This window comes from Rousettus aegyptiacus, unplaced genomic scaffold (assembly GCF_014176215.1).
Source record: "Rousettus aegyptiacus isolate mRouAeg1 unplaced genomic scaffold, mRouAeg1.p scaffold_m13_p_5, whole genome shotgun sequence".
NCBI lineage: Eukaryota > Metazoa > Chordata > Mammalia > Chiroptera > Pteropodidae > Rousettus > Rousettus aegyptiacus.
This window is the reverse complement of record NW_023416308.1, coordinates 21,738,984-21,753,425: the sequence shown is the minus strand read 5'-3', so window position 1 is coordinate 21,753,425 and position 14,442 is coordinate 21,738,984. Positions and strand designations below refer to the sequence as shown.

General features: G+C 42.5%; 1 protein-coding gene across 4 annotated transcripts in view; it reads left to right on the top strand.

The window, feature by feature from the left end:
• The window catches only part of SSH1 (slingshot protein phosphatase 1), a 56,812-nt gene that overhangs the window by 20,764 nt on the left and 21,606 nt on the right, over positions 1 to 14,442 (top strand). For 2 of the 4 annotated variants that reach the window (XM_016159998.2, XM_036220388.1), the window contains 5 exons: positions 5,538 to 5,641; positions 9,387 to 9,451; positions 9,958 to 10,079; positions 12,229 to 12,297; positions 13,345 to 13,410. In XM_016159998.2, the coding sequence (XP_016015484.2) occupies positions 5,538 to 5,641; positions 9,387 to 9,451; positions 9,958 to 10,079; positions 12,229 to 12,297; positions 13,345 to 13,410 (426 nt within the window). Of the gene's footprint in view, positions 1 to 731; positions 2,354 to 5,537; positions 5,642 to 9,386; positions 9,471 to 9,957; positions 10,080 to 12,228; positions 12,298 to 13,344; positions 13,411 to 14,442 lie in introns of those variants that run through there. The other 2 variants (XM_016159999.2, XM_016160001.2) reach the window with 2 other exon arrangements.

Sequence of the window (14,442 nt, the reverse complement as noted above, 5' to 3'; positions counted from 1 at the left end):
CATGTTTCTGCACCTAATATTTTTGTTTTTCAAGGAATTAAGTGTCTTAAGTGGCATGGCACACACCCAAACCACCTAAACATATGACTATCCCTTAAAGGATTGCTACCTTTGCCCTTGTGGACACTTGGGCAGGGTTAGCTTAGCACTGCACTCCTTAGTGTGCAAATATTTGGCTATTTGAATGAATGAACAGAACCCTGTAAGTGAATATCAGAATATACATATAGTAGAACATAAATTAGAACCCAGAAATATGGATTCCCAGACCAGTGCATTTTATTTTCTTAAACTTCTACATGTACCAGGATCACTAAGGAAGTTGATTAAAAATGAGGTTCCTCCCTCTATCCCTGGAGACTGTTTCAGGAACTTGACTAGCTTCCTTCCTGCATTTGTCTACTGAAGAAAATCATGTCTGCCCTGCAGAGCTCTGGGAACTATAGGTGCCATGGCATAGCTAAGTGCCTGGTACAGTCTCTGCCATGTGGCAGGTGCCCTGTAAGTGACAGTACTGTTGATGAGAAGTGGCTTCTTGACCAGCATGGCTATGCTGCCCACAGACCTCTTCAAGATCCTCATTCATTCCAGAAGGATTGCATGATGTGTTCTGTCCCATAACTGTGAAGGTGACTATGGGCAGGGTGATCACAGTGGCCCCCACAAGCCTTCTAAGCTTGTCCCCAGGACTGGTGGAAGAATTCTGATGCTGAGGCTTCTTCTCTTCCTAGGATTCTGTTTCCTTGAATGATTCCTTCGCTTCATTTTCTGCACACAATGCTTTCACATGCTGGAGACAAGCACTGAAGATGAGTTTGTATTCTGACTTCTCAGTGATGTGTGCTTTAATGCAGCGGTCCCCAATATTTTTGGCACCAGGGACTGGTGCTCCTCTGAGACTTTAACGCCTCATGGCCTGAGGTGGAACTGAGGTGGTGATGCTAGCACTGGGGAGTGGATGCAAATACAGATGAAGCTTCACTTGCTTGCTCACTGCTCACCTGCTGTTGGGCCCTGGTCCTAACAGACCACGTGCCAGTACTGGTTCATATTTTAGTGGAACCAAAGCAGCTACACTGCATTTAGCCATCTGGGCAGAGGTGAGGGCAGAATAAGGGCTCCGATTTCACTCTGGGTGGGTAGGGATGACGGGCATTCCAGGGGTTAAGAAGGTGGGTGTGGTACAGACAGATTTGAGTCTAGTCTCATAAAGACCTATGCTCCTGGGGAAGCTGTAGTTTCCTCAAAATAATAATTGTAGTAGGTTTCACTTAATCCTCTTGTGAGAATTAATTCATTATTTGGGAGTTGGAGGACACTTCCAGAAAAGATCTTCCCTAAAGTCTCTACTCAGTGCTGCCTCCTTCACGAAGAGTTCCAAAATCCACCATTTAGATGCTCTCTCTTCCCTCTTCTAAACACTAGCAGGGTTTGTTTCTTAAGGTACTTCTGCCCTGCATTATGGTTATTCATATCCTTAATTTATTTCACCAGCTGAAAGTATATTAGAACATACATAAATAGAACATAAATTAGTGGTAAAAACAGACAGCTCCTGGCTGGCTCCTGCTGGGTGGGATTTAGGGTCCCGTACCTGGCCCTCCAGGACCTGGGCCTGCTTTACCTTTGCAGACAGTCCTGAGCACCTTGGTACTCAGAGCTCCTCACATGTGTGCACATGTAGTTCCCTCTACCTGGAATGGCACCCCCTCTCCAACATCCCTTATTTGCCTTCTCAAGTAGCGATTAGCATGACTGAAGAATTTCCAGAATTTAAAAGCGCTTTTGAAAGTGCCAAATAACTGTGGCAGCTGCCCACAGTCACCGTTGGGTAAATGGATAGTGGTTTGAAAGAAATAGAAATCCTTCAATATGTCGATTTCAACAAGAATGGGGTCCTCCTTGCTTGGGATCTATGACTCGGCAGCCAGCTGTTTTCCCTCACAATTTCTAATACACACCCTATTGCTTGTTCCCAAGGCCTACAGAACAGCCGTGGGAGGAAAGTGATTAGAGGAACTTCAGCTGTTTTGCTCCCTCTGAATGGCCCTCTTTCATCAAGATGTGCAGGGACAAGGGCCTTTTTTAACCCAAATATCAGGGGAAGACGAGAGTTCCACAAGAGCCGGGTGCTTTCAGGGTGGGAACATCATCTGAGGACGATGACTCCTTGCTGAAGGATTATAGCTTCTTCCTCACCTTTCTGCTTTCTCCAGAGGGGTGGAAGGCAGGCGCTCTGGGCAGTTCGAGATGCGACTATGACAGTCATGAACCTCTTTTATTTAACTGACTTCTGCATCTCCCTTCAGCCACCTCCCTACTTCTGCTCTTCAGAGGTTTCCAGACCAAATTAGTACGTATCATCACCTCTGGTTCCTTTTTTTTTTTTAAATCATGTATCTGTGTCTGGGTGATTCTGGCTGTTTATTCTCTGAGGGCTGGGTTTTTTTTGGGTTATTTTTTTTGAGAAGCAGCGATTGAGGTTTTCATTTCTTTTCAGTGCCTTGTAGAAACTTTAATCTCATGTCATCTTCTAAAAGGGCAGTAAAACGTGAGAACACGTTTGTACTGTGGTGATAACAGTGTTGAAGATGGGGGCTGGGAGGGCAAGGGCTGAATTCGTTTTAAATCCCCCATCAAGATTTTTCTTAAAGTGGTGGAGGAAAACAGTTACATTTTGTTTGTCTGGGTCTGGCCTTCTGGAACTTTAGTCACTCTTTTTTAGGACACCAGCATCTTTTGGGAAAAGGCTTATTTTTCTGTAGCTGGGAAAAGTAGTTTGTGGGTTTGTGCTTCCTATCCCCGAGTACCTAGGATAGTGCATGTGTCACCACCAAAATGGATTTGTTAAAGGACTTCCTTCCCCAGAAGGGCACCTTGAAACTCATGAATCGGGGTACAGTGCCTCTCGGTATTAGAAAGCTGACAAAGATAGCCCCATGGAGTGCTGGCAGCAGGAAATAGTGTTCGCGTCAGCCACCCAGAGGGTGCGTGAGGCTCTGAGTCCTGAGTTCAGATGATGGGAAACAGGGTCATGAAGAATATCTGCATCTTGTTTTCATAAATCCTGTGACTGCTCATGCTCTGCAGCCTCTTGACCCCGCGAGTCAGTTTGTGCAGTCATCCATGTGCTGTATCCTCTCACTGTCTCCCCAGACGCAGGACAATGGCACAGGCTTGGCATAATGTGTTGTCTGGGCTTCCCCGCAATGCCTAGTCTCACTCTTTCCAGTAAACGCCTCTGACCAGGAAGACAGAGTCAAAGTAATCTTGGGCCCCATGCATATAGCCACCCCCCCCCCCAACTTCATGTGCAGATGGGAGGCTCTGAGTCTTCATCAGTCTCAAGAACACTGAGGAACAACTGGCTTCGTCAGTGATCACAGGCTAAAACCAGCCTGTTCTTTTGCATTGTTCCCCTTTTTTTCCAAAGGAAGTGTAAGGGAAACCAAGGGGAATTTTCGCCCATGATTTTCAAGGCAAAGGTCACTTGTAATGGCTGGCTGTTTCCAGAGTGCTTGGGTCTCTGGTCAGTATGGATTTTTTTTTTTTTTTAAATTTATGAACAAAAGAAGCTGATGTCTTTGCCTGCTTTGATGAAGTGATTGTTGTTTTAAGTTTCCTGGGTTTTGGAGTCCCTTGGGCAGCTCTTTTAAATTTTGACACAAATAAGTGGTTAAGTGATCTGTGTCTAAAACAGAATAGTTCTGAAAATAAACTTGGTTGTAAAATCTTAAAAGAGAGGGTGACAAGTTTTAATGGTAGAAAAGTGTTGGGTGATTCTGCAGCCTGCTAAAATAAGATAACCTGGATTTTAAGTTAGCCAGCTGAGTGCTAAAGAGCTTCTTGTCTTCCATAGATGAGGGTGAGACTGCAAAGAAAGGGTGCTCTCATTTCTTCCATTATTTATAATCCTTGGCTTCTCAACACTTGAAACTTGCAGCACAAATACATGACTAATAGATGGGAAAGGATAACTTGGCAGTACATTTGCGATAATACATGAAGAAGTGTCGTACAGATGTAAAGTATTTGTGAAATCTATAAAGCTAGTTATCAATAATTCAAAGGCCCGAATAAGAAAGGCAGAACTAAGCCTTATTTGATGTTTCAGCAGTCACTATTTTTAGCATGGGAATTCAACTAGGAAAATAACAGATTTTATTTGTGGACTCATATTCTAGAAGATAACCATTTTCTGATACCATGAGCTGCTGACTTAAATGCTAGTTTGCTTGCTGCATTTTCTTAGCACCTAGAGTTATATATTAGACTTAGCAGAGTCTTTTATTCTAGAATTAGAACTTTAACTATTATCATTAGATATCTGGGGCAAAGGTGATCTTGCTTTATTATATTGTAGGAAATGTTCTTATATATTCTATCAGGAATTGATTTGCTTTCTGTTAAAACAAAAAAAGTACTGCTTTTTCTTGGAGAGTTTCCCTTTGAATCATTTATATGTTAATTGGTTGCTCAAGAGAGAATTAATGATTTTTACAGTTCCCTAAAACTTTTTTCACAAAATTAATAAAAATAAGATGTATTTTTCATTATAACATCTAGTACATGTTTTGTATTACTTTGAAAATCAAACAAAAATAATCATTTATCAAAGTTAATATTTGCTCAGCATAGAAGATTTGGAAGATACTAGGAGGTAGAAAGGTAATCATAGGTAGTCCAACTCCCAAAAAAACACTGTTAATAATTTTGGTGTATTTTATGGGTAATTTTCAGAGTTGGTGGGATTTTTGAATAATTGGCAATAGTAGCTAATTATAGTCTGTCAATGGATAGTCTTAATTTCTGCATAAATATTTTTTTTTGATGGCTTAATCATGAAAGTGGAAAAAATTTTAAATGCAAATTTTAAAGTTGCAAGTTTAATATAAATGTTATCAATAGCTAAAATAAAAAAAGGCCAAAGATTCATTTTTCTGAGAAATTCATTGGGTCAACTTGAGGTTTTCTATAAACAGTAGTGGGCATAGTAACTTTGACTAAGTTAAATCACAAGTCAACAGCTACCCACTTTTCTTAAGATGCAAATAAACAGTGAAAGTATAATTTCTTCTTCCTTGTAGTCAATCAACGGAAGGCACCAGGAAGCAATGAGGTAGTTAAAAGTCAGGGAGTTAGAAACAAATCAACAGCAAGAGTAAGAAAAATTCACAAAGTGAATCACCCCCATTCTAATCAGAGAGTCGGCCTCTCTGATTAGATTTAGAAGCTGCGGTACAACAGGGATATCCCTTTATAGTATCCTGCAGGGAGGAAGTCTTAGCCCTGGAAGAGCCCACATAGAACCTTGGGTATTTTACCAGAAGCATTATTTCATCACGCTAACTCTCCTTAGCAAGCTTGTATCAAAGGTTTGGGAAGAGTACTATGTGAAATTGTTCTAAAAGCTGTTTTATCCCATTTTAATTTTGCATGCCATTTGTCCACAGTCAAACTTTTCCTCTGCAGCATGTCTTTGCCCATTTTCCTCTCACAATTGCAGCCTAACCGTGTTCTGGTTTTATTCTTTCTAGCTTAAGTGAGAGCTTTTTCATGGTGAAAGGAGCAGCCCTCTTCTTACAACAGGGAAACAGCCCTCAAGGCCAGCGAAGTCTTCAGCATCCCCATAAGCATGCAGGTAAATTGATGTTCTTACATTGGAACTTATTTTCTGTGCAACTAGAGGAATCTTCCATTACTGGTGGTGAACTATTTGTTGGTTTTCAAGTCCAGAGAAATAGCAAAACCAGGTTTGTAATGATGTTTAGGTCGAAGCTCTATTCTTGAGCAGGCAGGCCGTGAATGTTTTCCAGGTAGTACGGGGAGCAAGCGACCCTTTTGATCATATGTGTCTACATAAGAAGTAAGGCTGTCAGCAGCAGTGTTCTGTTTGGATGTAAAGATTCCCTATTCACAATTTATCCATTACCAGCAGATTTTGAGTTATAGCATGACTTTTTTTTAACAAATGTACCACAACACGTGATAGCCAGAAGTTGTCCACTTGAAAATAGCCACCTTGTGGTGCTACTTACCGAACCCGGGGGCACTGCCATTTCTCCAAGCATTTGTAATACTCTTCATTTGGAGATGTTCTTCATGAGCCTTTGCATGCACTGAGATGAGAAGTCTTTATTTTTTAAGGGCGGATTTGGTTTTGAGAAGTAGACAGAAGTGATAAAGTGAGGATCAGACCTCATTAATTTAGGACCAAAAGCAAACAGATAGGAAATGCCTATAAACTAATAAGACTGGTTTTCCTACTTGACTTGACTCTGAAAATTTGAAAAGGGGAAATCAGAAAACATTTGCTCATAGGTTCATCTTTGTAATACATGAGTAGCCTCTCCAGGCACTTCTTGGATGGGTGGCACATGTCTGAATGTGAGCTAGAAAGACCTCTGACTCTCAGAACAACAGGTGAAAGCACCTAGCAATCGGGGCCAGTTTTCTTGTCACTTTGATCATTTTGGTTGTCCAACCTTAAGTCATCCAGCCTCATTTTGAATCTAAGTGCCTAGGTTAGAATTTCATATCTTATAATTTATAGCAAACAGCAAGACTCAGTCAATATTTTCACACAGTGATATTTATAATCAAGGTTTAAATCTGTTTTAAGCTAAGAAAATAATTGTCCTGCACAAGAAAGAAGTGTGGTTTAGGGAAAGAATATGTACTTGGGAGCCAGACAGACCTGGCTTCTGATCCCAGTTCCTGTAACTTACTGCGCTGTCGTAGTCAACCTCTGAGCCTCATAATCTTTGCAATGGGCACTACATACTGGTATCTCAGATGATATGGAATTTAAAATTTAGGCAGGGTAGCATATTTACTTCCTTGTTGGTACTCCATGTATGGTGGCTGTAATTATTACTACAGTGATGTCTAGTACAAAACTAAAGAGAACCTTATTCTTGAATTTGCTAACTTTTTTGTTCTGTTAGGAATTTAACCATTGTTTATGTCTTACCTATAACACATACAACAAAGCAAGCTTTGTTCACTAAGTATAAAATATCTCCATCCTCTAAATCGAACAATACTTTCATACGGTGTGAGAACTTGGAGAAGTAAGTGCAAAACCATTTTGTAAAACCCTAAGCCAGACTGTTTCATGCATCTCTTGAATGTACATGAGAGTAGGAAGAAAGCCACTGGCTCTGTTGGTTCTTCTGCCCTCGCGGTCTGGACTGCCAGTGAGCGTACAGAGGCAGAGGGGCTGCTGACCATCCAAGGACTCTCAGTAATGACCTTGGGGCAGGCACAGACTAGACTTTGTGTCAATTCCTTTTTTTCTAGAGTTATTGTCCCATGGACAACCTACAGACCCATCAGTAATCACCATGCAGAGCTGAGTACAGTCGAGGGTTAATTCTGTCTGTATAAAAGTAATTCAGTTCCTCTCAGCCAGTCCAGTCAGTCTGAGACTCTTGCTGGGGCCTCTACTTTAGGCTTACGTTCTCTGATTTTTTTTTTTTTTGAAAGTGCTTAGTGAACACTTGAATATGTAGAGATTGTGTGTGGACGCACACAGGGGCGAGATTTCTGTCTGTCAGCAATTCCACATCTCCACAAGCAATCCCACTGACAGGAGCTGATCTTTGTAGAAAATATCCCTTTCCTTTAGGCACTCCTCAGACAGGCAGCTGGTTTTTGCTTTATCTGTATGCTTCTGTGACTCGGAGTGGATGGTGGTGGGGCCCAGGCAAGCCAAGAACCAGTTGTGGTGGTTGTATAGCATTGGTGACACTACAGATGAGGGTTTTTGTTAGGTAGAGGAAGGGAACGGAGAACTTTGTGTCCTTCTTTAACATGAATCCTGACTTCCAAGTCATTCCGCATAGAAAGTGGTGCCAATGTCAGGTGTCGTATGCACACTGTGGAATCCTGTGATAGACAGAACAGACAAGGGGGACAACTTTCTAATGACCTGATTCCTCTCTGAGGCAGGAAATACTATTTGGACATCATACATCAGTCTGCCCTAAAATTTAAAAGATAACTTTCGCAAAAGGAATGAATCCAATATATTGATCCTTCTGGGTTTCTAATTATGATCTATAAGGTAATTTTTTTAAAAAAGATAATTCTATTTCTATTAGAATGTTGCCCATATCGAAATTTATACAGATTTTCTATGAGTCATTCCTTGTACTTTCTTAGACCAGCATCTTTACAGATGAACCTTTTCTTCAGAAAGAAACTCTTGCAAACAATTAAAAAAATTTTTTGATTACTGTTGACATACAACATTATATTAGTTTCAGATGAACAATATAGTAGTTAGATATTTATATAACTTACAAAGTGATCTCCCTGATAAGTCTAGTACTGCCTGATACCATGCACAGTTATTACAATATTATTGACTATACTCCCTGTGCTGTACTTTACATCCCCAAAACTGTTTTTATAACTGGCAATTTATATATTTCGATCCCTTCCCGTTTTTCACTCAGCACCCAACCCCCCTCCTATCTGGCAGCCATCAGTTTGTTCTCTAGCTATGAGTTTGTTTCTGTAAACATTTTTTAAAATGTATAAACTAGGGAAAAAGTAGTGTTAGTCACACTTGCAACTTATTAATTATAAAGCTCAGTTATGGGGGCCTGGAGGGCACAGCTCTTCTTCAGTTAGGTTGAACCTGCATGGCCATGACTCACCTGCATGACTCACCATCTGGGAGAAACTTGCCTCCCCTCACTGCAGCCCAGAGGCACCCCCTGGACAGTGGGGCCACTCAAAGAAGTTTGAAGCCTGGCTCTAGATTACTGCCTCTTAAATAACCAGGGTGGGAGGTGGGGTGTAATTTTTAGAAAGAAAAGAGAAAATAACATTGCTGTGTTACCCAGATTATTTCCCTGGGCACTCAGCATGTACCTGCTATCTGCAGGGTTGCATAAGCATTTGCCCTCCTGGTTGTGGAAATAACATCTATCTCTTACAGAAAATGCGGAAGTCACCCCCAGTGCTTTCTCCTTCGGACCGACTCCTAGCAAATCCCGTTTCAGAAGCCATGTCTGTAGTGGCTGCTGTCCCACCCTGCAAAGTGATATTTCCTTGACTTTAATAATATTTCTTCTCTGGGATTGCCTGTATTTGCCGAAGTTTGTATTTATAACCCCACCTTGCAAGTATTTCAGAAAATAAAAGTGACTTTTGAAAACATGGCAATATCCTCTGTCTCACTCATCCTCATTATACATTTGAGGAGTTGAATAAGACAAGTCAAGACTTTAAGTTGTTCTGATGTTTCTCCTGTGGTGTAGGTAGAGGAATTTTAACATTTAGGTCTTCTCCTAGGCCCTTAAAATCAGCCTCATAGGTTTCTGCTTAGAAAGTAAGTGGGTGACCTTTTAAAACTTTCTTCATTGGTCCAATAGGTGACTTGCCCCAACATCTTCAAGTAATGATCAACCTTCTGCGTTGTGAAGATAGAATCAAGCTGGTAAGAAGAGATGAGAGTGGCAAGTTTTAATTTTTAATTGTGAAATTTGGTAGGGAATTATTCATGAGCAATGGGTACATACAGTGGTAGGGGGTGTGAGTTTTTACTGCTAGCAAAGTTTTCCAAATTGTTCACAAAAGCCAAAGCCAGGTTTGCCCCTCAGTACCCAGAGGCTCCAGGGAAGGGATGTTTTAGGACTCTATATCTGTCTGTGCTAGGTCAGAATCTTCATTCTCTGGATTTTATTTACCCATTTAACAAAATTTAAGTGGGGGGAGGGGTGGGTGGCAGTTCTTCTTTGAGCCAAGCAGTGCCCTTCAAGTTGGGGATATAAATGAGAAGAGGCCCCTGTGCCTTAGGATCTCATGTTAATTGTTAAACTCACAGAGGGAAAGGTAGACAACAGAAGTCCTTAATCTTGGTTTGGTGAAACAGGAGGGGGGCGCATTGGGGGTGGGGCGGCACAGCCTTGGAAGGCTGGCCAGTGAAAGCATCCGTTTGTCCAGGCTGTGCGCTTGGAGAGTGCCTGGGCGGAGCGCGTCCGGTACATGGTGGTGGTGGACAGCAGTGGGCGCCAGGACACAGAAGAGAGTATCTTGCTGGGAGTCGACTTCTCCAGTAAGGAAAGGTGAGTCTAATGGGACAGTGGTTCCCTTCTGTGATGGGGACAGGGGTTGCGCTGGCAAAAGATTTTTGTGGTACTGTGTCCATGGGAAATGATGGCGGGGCGCGTGACGGCTGGTAGGCCACAGGGATGATCAGGCACTGAGAACAGTAGAAGATGCCATTTTAGCTCTTGTGTGTCGAACGCCATGCTAGATCTAGTCTCTGCTCTCAGAGAGCTCAGGATCTACTGACAGGATAGAAAAGTTACACTGTGCTTAGAGTTTTAACATTAGGTGTTATTGGGGGTGCTGTACAAGAAGGCACCTTAGCCAGGAGGGCTTCCCGAAGGAGGCGATAACTGTGGTGAACAGCCAAGTAAAAGCAGAAGCCAGTTCAGTGAAGCAAGGAGGACGCCTTCCAGGCACACGGGCCCATATAAGAAATATGTGATTGATCGGCATTGTATCCAGTACCTTGTCCAGTACTCCTATTCCATGGATTCCCAAGTACTTGTTGACAGGTCCTGGGTCAGAGGCTTGAAGAGAGGTTTGGAATTTCCTAATAACTGTTGGCCAAGTTAGTTATATCATAGGCCCTATTATGTGTGTGAAGTGAGGGTGAACGGCTCTCCTTACCTAGGATAAGTTAATGCATGTGAGATCACTGCAAAGGCTGGATTCGTTAAAACTGGATTAAATGGACTCCCTTTAGTCATCATTCATTAATGTACTAATTCATTAAGCAAATAACTTATTTGCATTCTCCTGTGTATGAAGCAATAGGCTAGGCCCAGGTAAACAAAGAAGCCACAGTGTACACAGTTCTCGACATCAGAGAGCCTAAGCTTAGTGAGGAAGAGCGCCATGACCAGATGCTGGGGCGGTGGGCTCAGTGATGCAGAGATGCACAGGGGTGTCCTGGGAATGCAGGAGAGGGCTGGGTGTTGGGGGCCCATCCCGAAGGCCTCTGGAGCATGCAGTGGCTAAGCCAAGGACAAGTGGGCACTTGGGCAAGTTCAGGAGTAGGGGCATGTTGGTTTTGGTCTCTGAGGGTTCCCCTCCTTGCCTTGCCCTAGTACTGACACAGCCAGGAGCTCTGAGTCTCATCATAAATTGTCTTTTGTAGCTCTGCAGAAGAAATGTAATTAGCCTATCAGGGATCGGTAGGACTGCAGGGTTGTATCTGAGAATTGGCCTCGTATGGAAGGCTTAGTTTAATTTTACCTGAGGGGCTTGAAACTACCTGCCCCACAGCTACAGAAGCAGAGGGTGGAAGAGCTCAGCCTGGTCACAGAAGCTCTGGAGGAAGAGTTGTTGTGTGGGTCCAGAGCTCCCTGTTTGCAGAGTTGCAAGCTCGTAACATTACTTACTCCCTGGGGGAACTGTTAAGTGGTAGCAGAGATGTTAGCTCGAGATCCCTGGAGGTTGTCGAGCTGGCCTTGGCACAGTTACAGCAGCTTCGCCGACTCTTTTTTAAATGCCTGAAGAATTTTCATAATGATCTGAGGAGGCTTTCTGATAAAGCCCTTTCTTTTCATCTGTGTGTTTCAGCCACTCCAGTCTCTAAAGTATCGTTTTACTGTTATGATGGGCAAAATAAAAGTAGATTAAGCTAGTTTTTAAAATGGCAGCTGCATAAAAGGTACAGAAACAGATACCCAGACATGAACTTCAGTAATGGTGTTGGCATGCTCTCCTCCCCATCACCTCAGGGCAGGAGGCTGGGGTTGGCTTCCAGTACACACCTGTTGTGTCCCCCAGAGGGCATGTGACCTTGTGCCAGGAGTGCGCCAGCCATTGGTGGCTTCACTCCTGCCACAGCGAGGGCATTTGGTCAGCTGGTTACTCCTTGTCCCCTGAGAGCTGCAGCTGAGACCTGGCGTTTATGGAGCTACAGCCATACCAAATAGTGGGGTCATGTCTCCAAGCAGGGTCACTGGCGACTCCCTCTAGCGGGGCCATCGCAGACCCCTGACTTGTAGATATCAGTGGCGAACAGTCCCTAAAGACAGCCTTGGAGTTTCTCCCAGATACACACCCAGCTGCTGGACCCAGGTCAGGGAGTTGGTCCCCTTTGTGAGCTGGATGGGCTGAGTGAAGACACAGAGAGGGAAGATTGTGTGTAAGAGGGTGGATTCTAACTCTAGATGTCTTTTCTTTCCTCACATGTAGTAAAAGCTGTACCATTGGGATGGTTCTCAGACTGTGGAGCGACACGAAGATCCACCTTGATGGTGACGGGTAAGTAGATCTTTTTAAAGGATTCTTTTAATCACTGTAGATTCTGAAAAACAAGTTGGTTGGGGCATCATTGTGTACTCATTTGCAATAGAATTATGTGTGCAACATGTTTATTAATCAGGGAAAATAATATAGGCCCCCAGTGAGCCATGTAAGGAAGGGCACATTCCAGACATGTAAGGGAGTTTGGGTCATGAAGTACCAATGGAAGCATATTACAGAAGATCCACTGCTATTTGAAATTCAAGAACAGCAGTAAACTGACATTCATTTATTTACTTTGATTTATTGAATGAATACTCCCTATGTGCCCTACATTTGGGGCTGGTCCCTGAAAGTTTACAGATAGATGTGACACAGCAGGAGCTCTCAGTCTTCGGGGGTGCAGGAAAAGACATACAACTGATAGGTACAACCCGCTGTGTTTCAAGTGCCACTTTGGGGGCTGCAGGGGAGGAATCATTTAGTTCGTCCTGGGCAGGTAGATAAGTGATGAAGGGCAATCTGAGTTTTGCGTATGTTTGCGCCTAAGGGGAAATCTGCATGTTCTGTGATGAGTGGAAGGAAGCAAAATAGGAAATTGTCCCTACATTAGGATTCTAACAGTAAAAGTTATGTTGCCTCCTAGATAGAGCCGGGAGAGAAAAAAAATTTGATTTTTTGATGAGGTAGGATTATGGTTTTCTTTTTTCTTTTTAAAATTTTATTTCCTATTAATATATTATCCACGCAGGAATGTAAACACGGTGGTGTCAAATGCTGTCATTTCCTCAAACCCTTTGCTGGGTTCAGTTTTTGGTAGACCTTGCATTGCTGGGTTAGAAACAAGCCTTCCACATTTGAAAGCCCGTTTGTTTGTTTGTCGGTTGGTTTTTGCATCTGCCCCTATCTGTGATGCAGTGGGCCTATTGTCCCTCGTCAGACATCATGTGACACAGTTGTCCTCAGGGTGTCCACAGTTGGCCTGCCCCCATCATCTTGCAGTGATGTGATTAGAGGGTCTGATTTCCTTTCATGGTATCCTTCTTCCTTGTTTTTCATTCTCAGTGGATTCAGCGTCAGCACAGCAGGAAGGATGCACGTCTTCAAGCCCGTATCTGTCCAGGCCATGTGGTAAGTGTGTTTTTAGGGACTTTTAACCCCTTAGAAATATTTTCCTAGCTGACAGTGTGACTAGAAAAACCCCTTCTGCTTAGAAGCCCGTTTAGGTGCGTTTATTTTGTGTGTATGGAAAAATATACAAAACTAAATTTACTATTTTTACCATTTTATGTATAATTCAGTGACATTAAGTAGATTAACAGTATTGTGCAGCCATCACCACCATCCATCTCTAGAACTTTTCCATCATCCCAAACAGAAACTCTGTACCCATTTAAACACTAACCCCCTATCTCCACACCCCAGCCGTGGCAATCACCATTCTACTTCCCATCTCTATGGATTTGCCTGTTCTAGATTCTTCACGTATGTGGAATCATACTTGTCCTCCTGTATCTGGCATCATTCCCTTAGTGTAATGCTTTCAGGGTTCATTCATGCTGTAGCAAATGTCAGAATTTCATTCCTTTTTAAGACAGTAATATTTCATTATATGGTCATACCACTTTTTGTTTACCCATTCATTTGTTGATAGACTTTTGAGTTGTTACCATCATTTGGCTATTGTGAATAGAACCGCCGTGAACATTGCTGAACAGAGTATCTCTTTTAAGTCCCTGCTTTCATTTCTTTTGGTTATATACCTAGGAGTGGAATTTCTAGATCATATGGTAATTCTATGTTTAACTTTTTGAGGACCCACCAAACTGTTTTCTATAGCAACTATACCGTTTTACACTCCCACCAGCAATGTACAAGGGTTCCAGTTTCTCCACACCCTAGTCTTTTTTTCATATAGCCACCCTAATGGATGTGAAGTGGTATCTCATTATGGTTTTGATTTGCGTTTCCCTAATTAATTAATGTTGAGCATCATTTTTCATGTGCTTATTGGCCATTCGTATATCTTCTTTGGAGAAATGTCTAGTTTGTCCTTCGGTCACTTTTTATTTTGATTGATTTTTGTTGTTTTTAAAACATGTTGTTTTACATATGTGCAAAGTTCCTCCCGACAAATGTCATTCTAGCATAAATTCAATTACT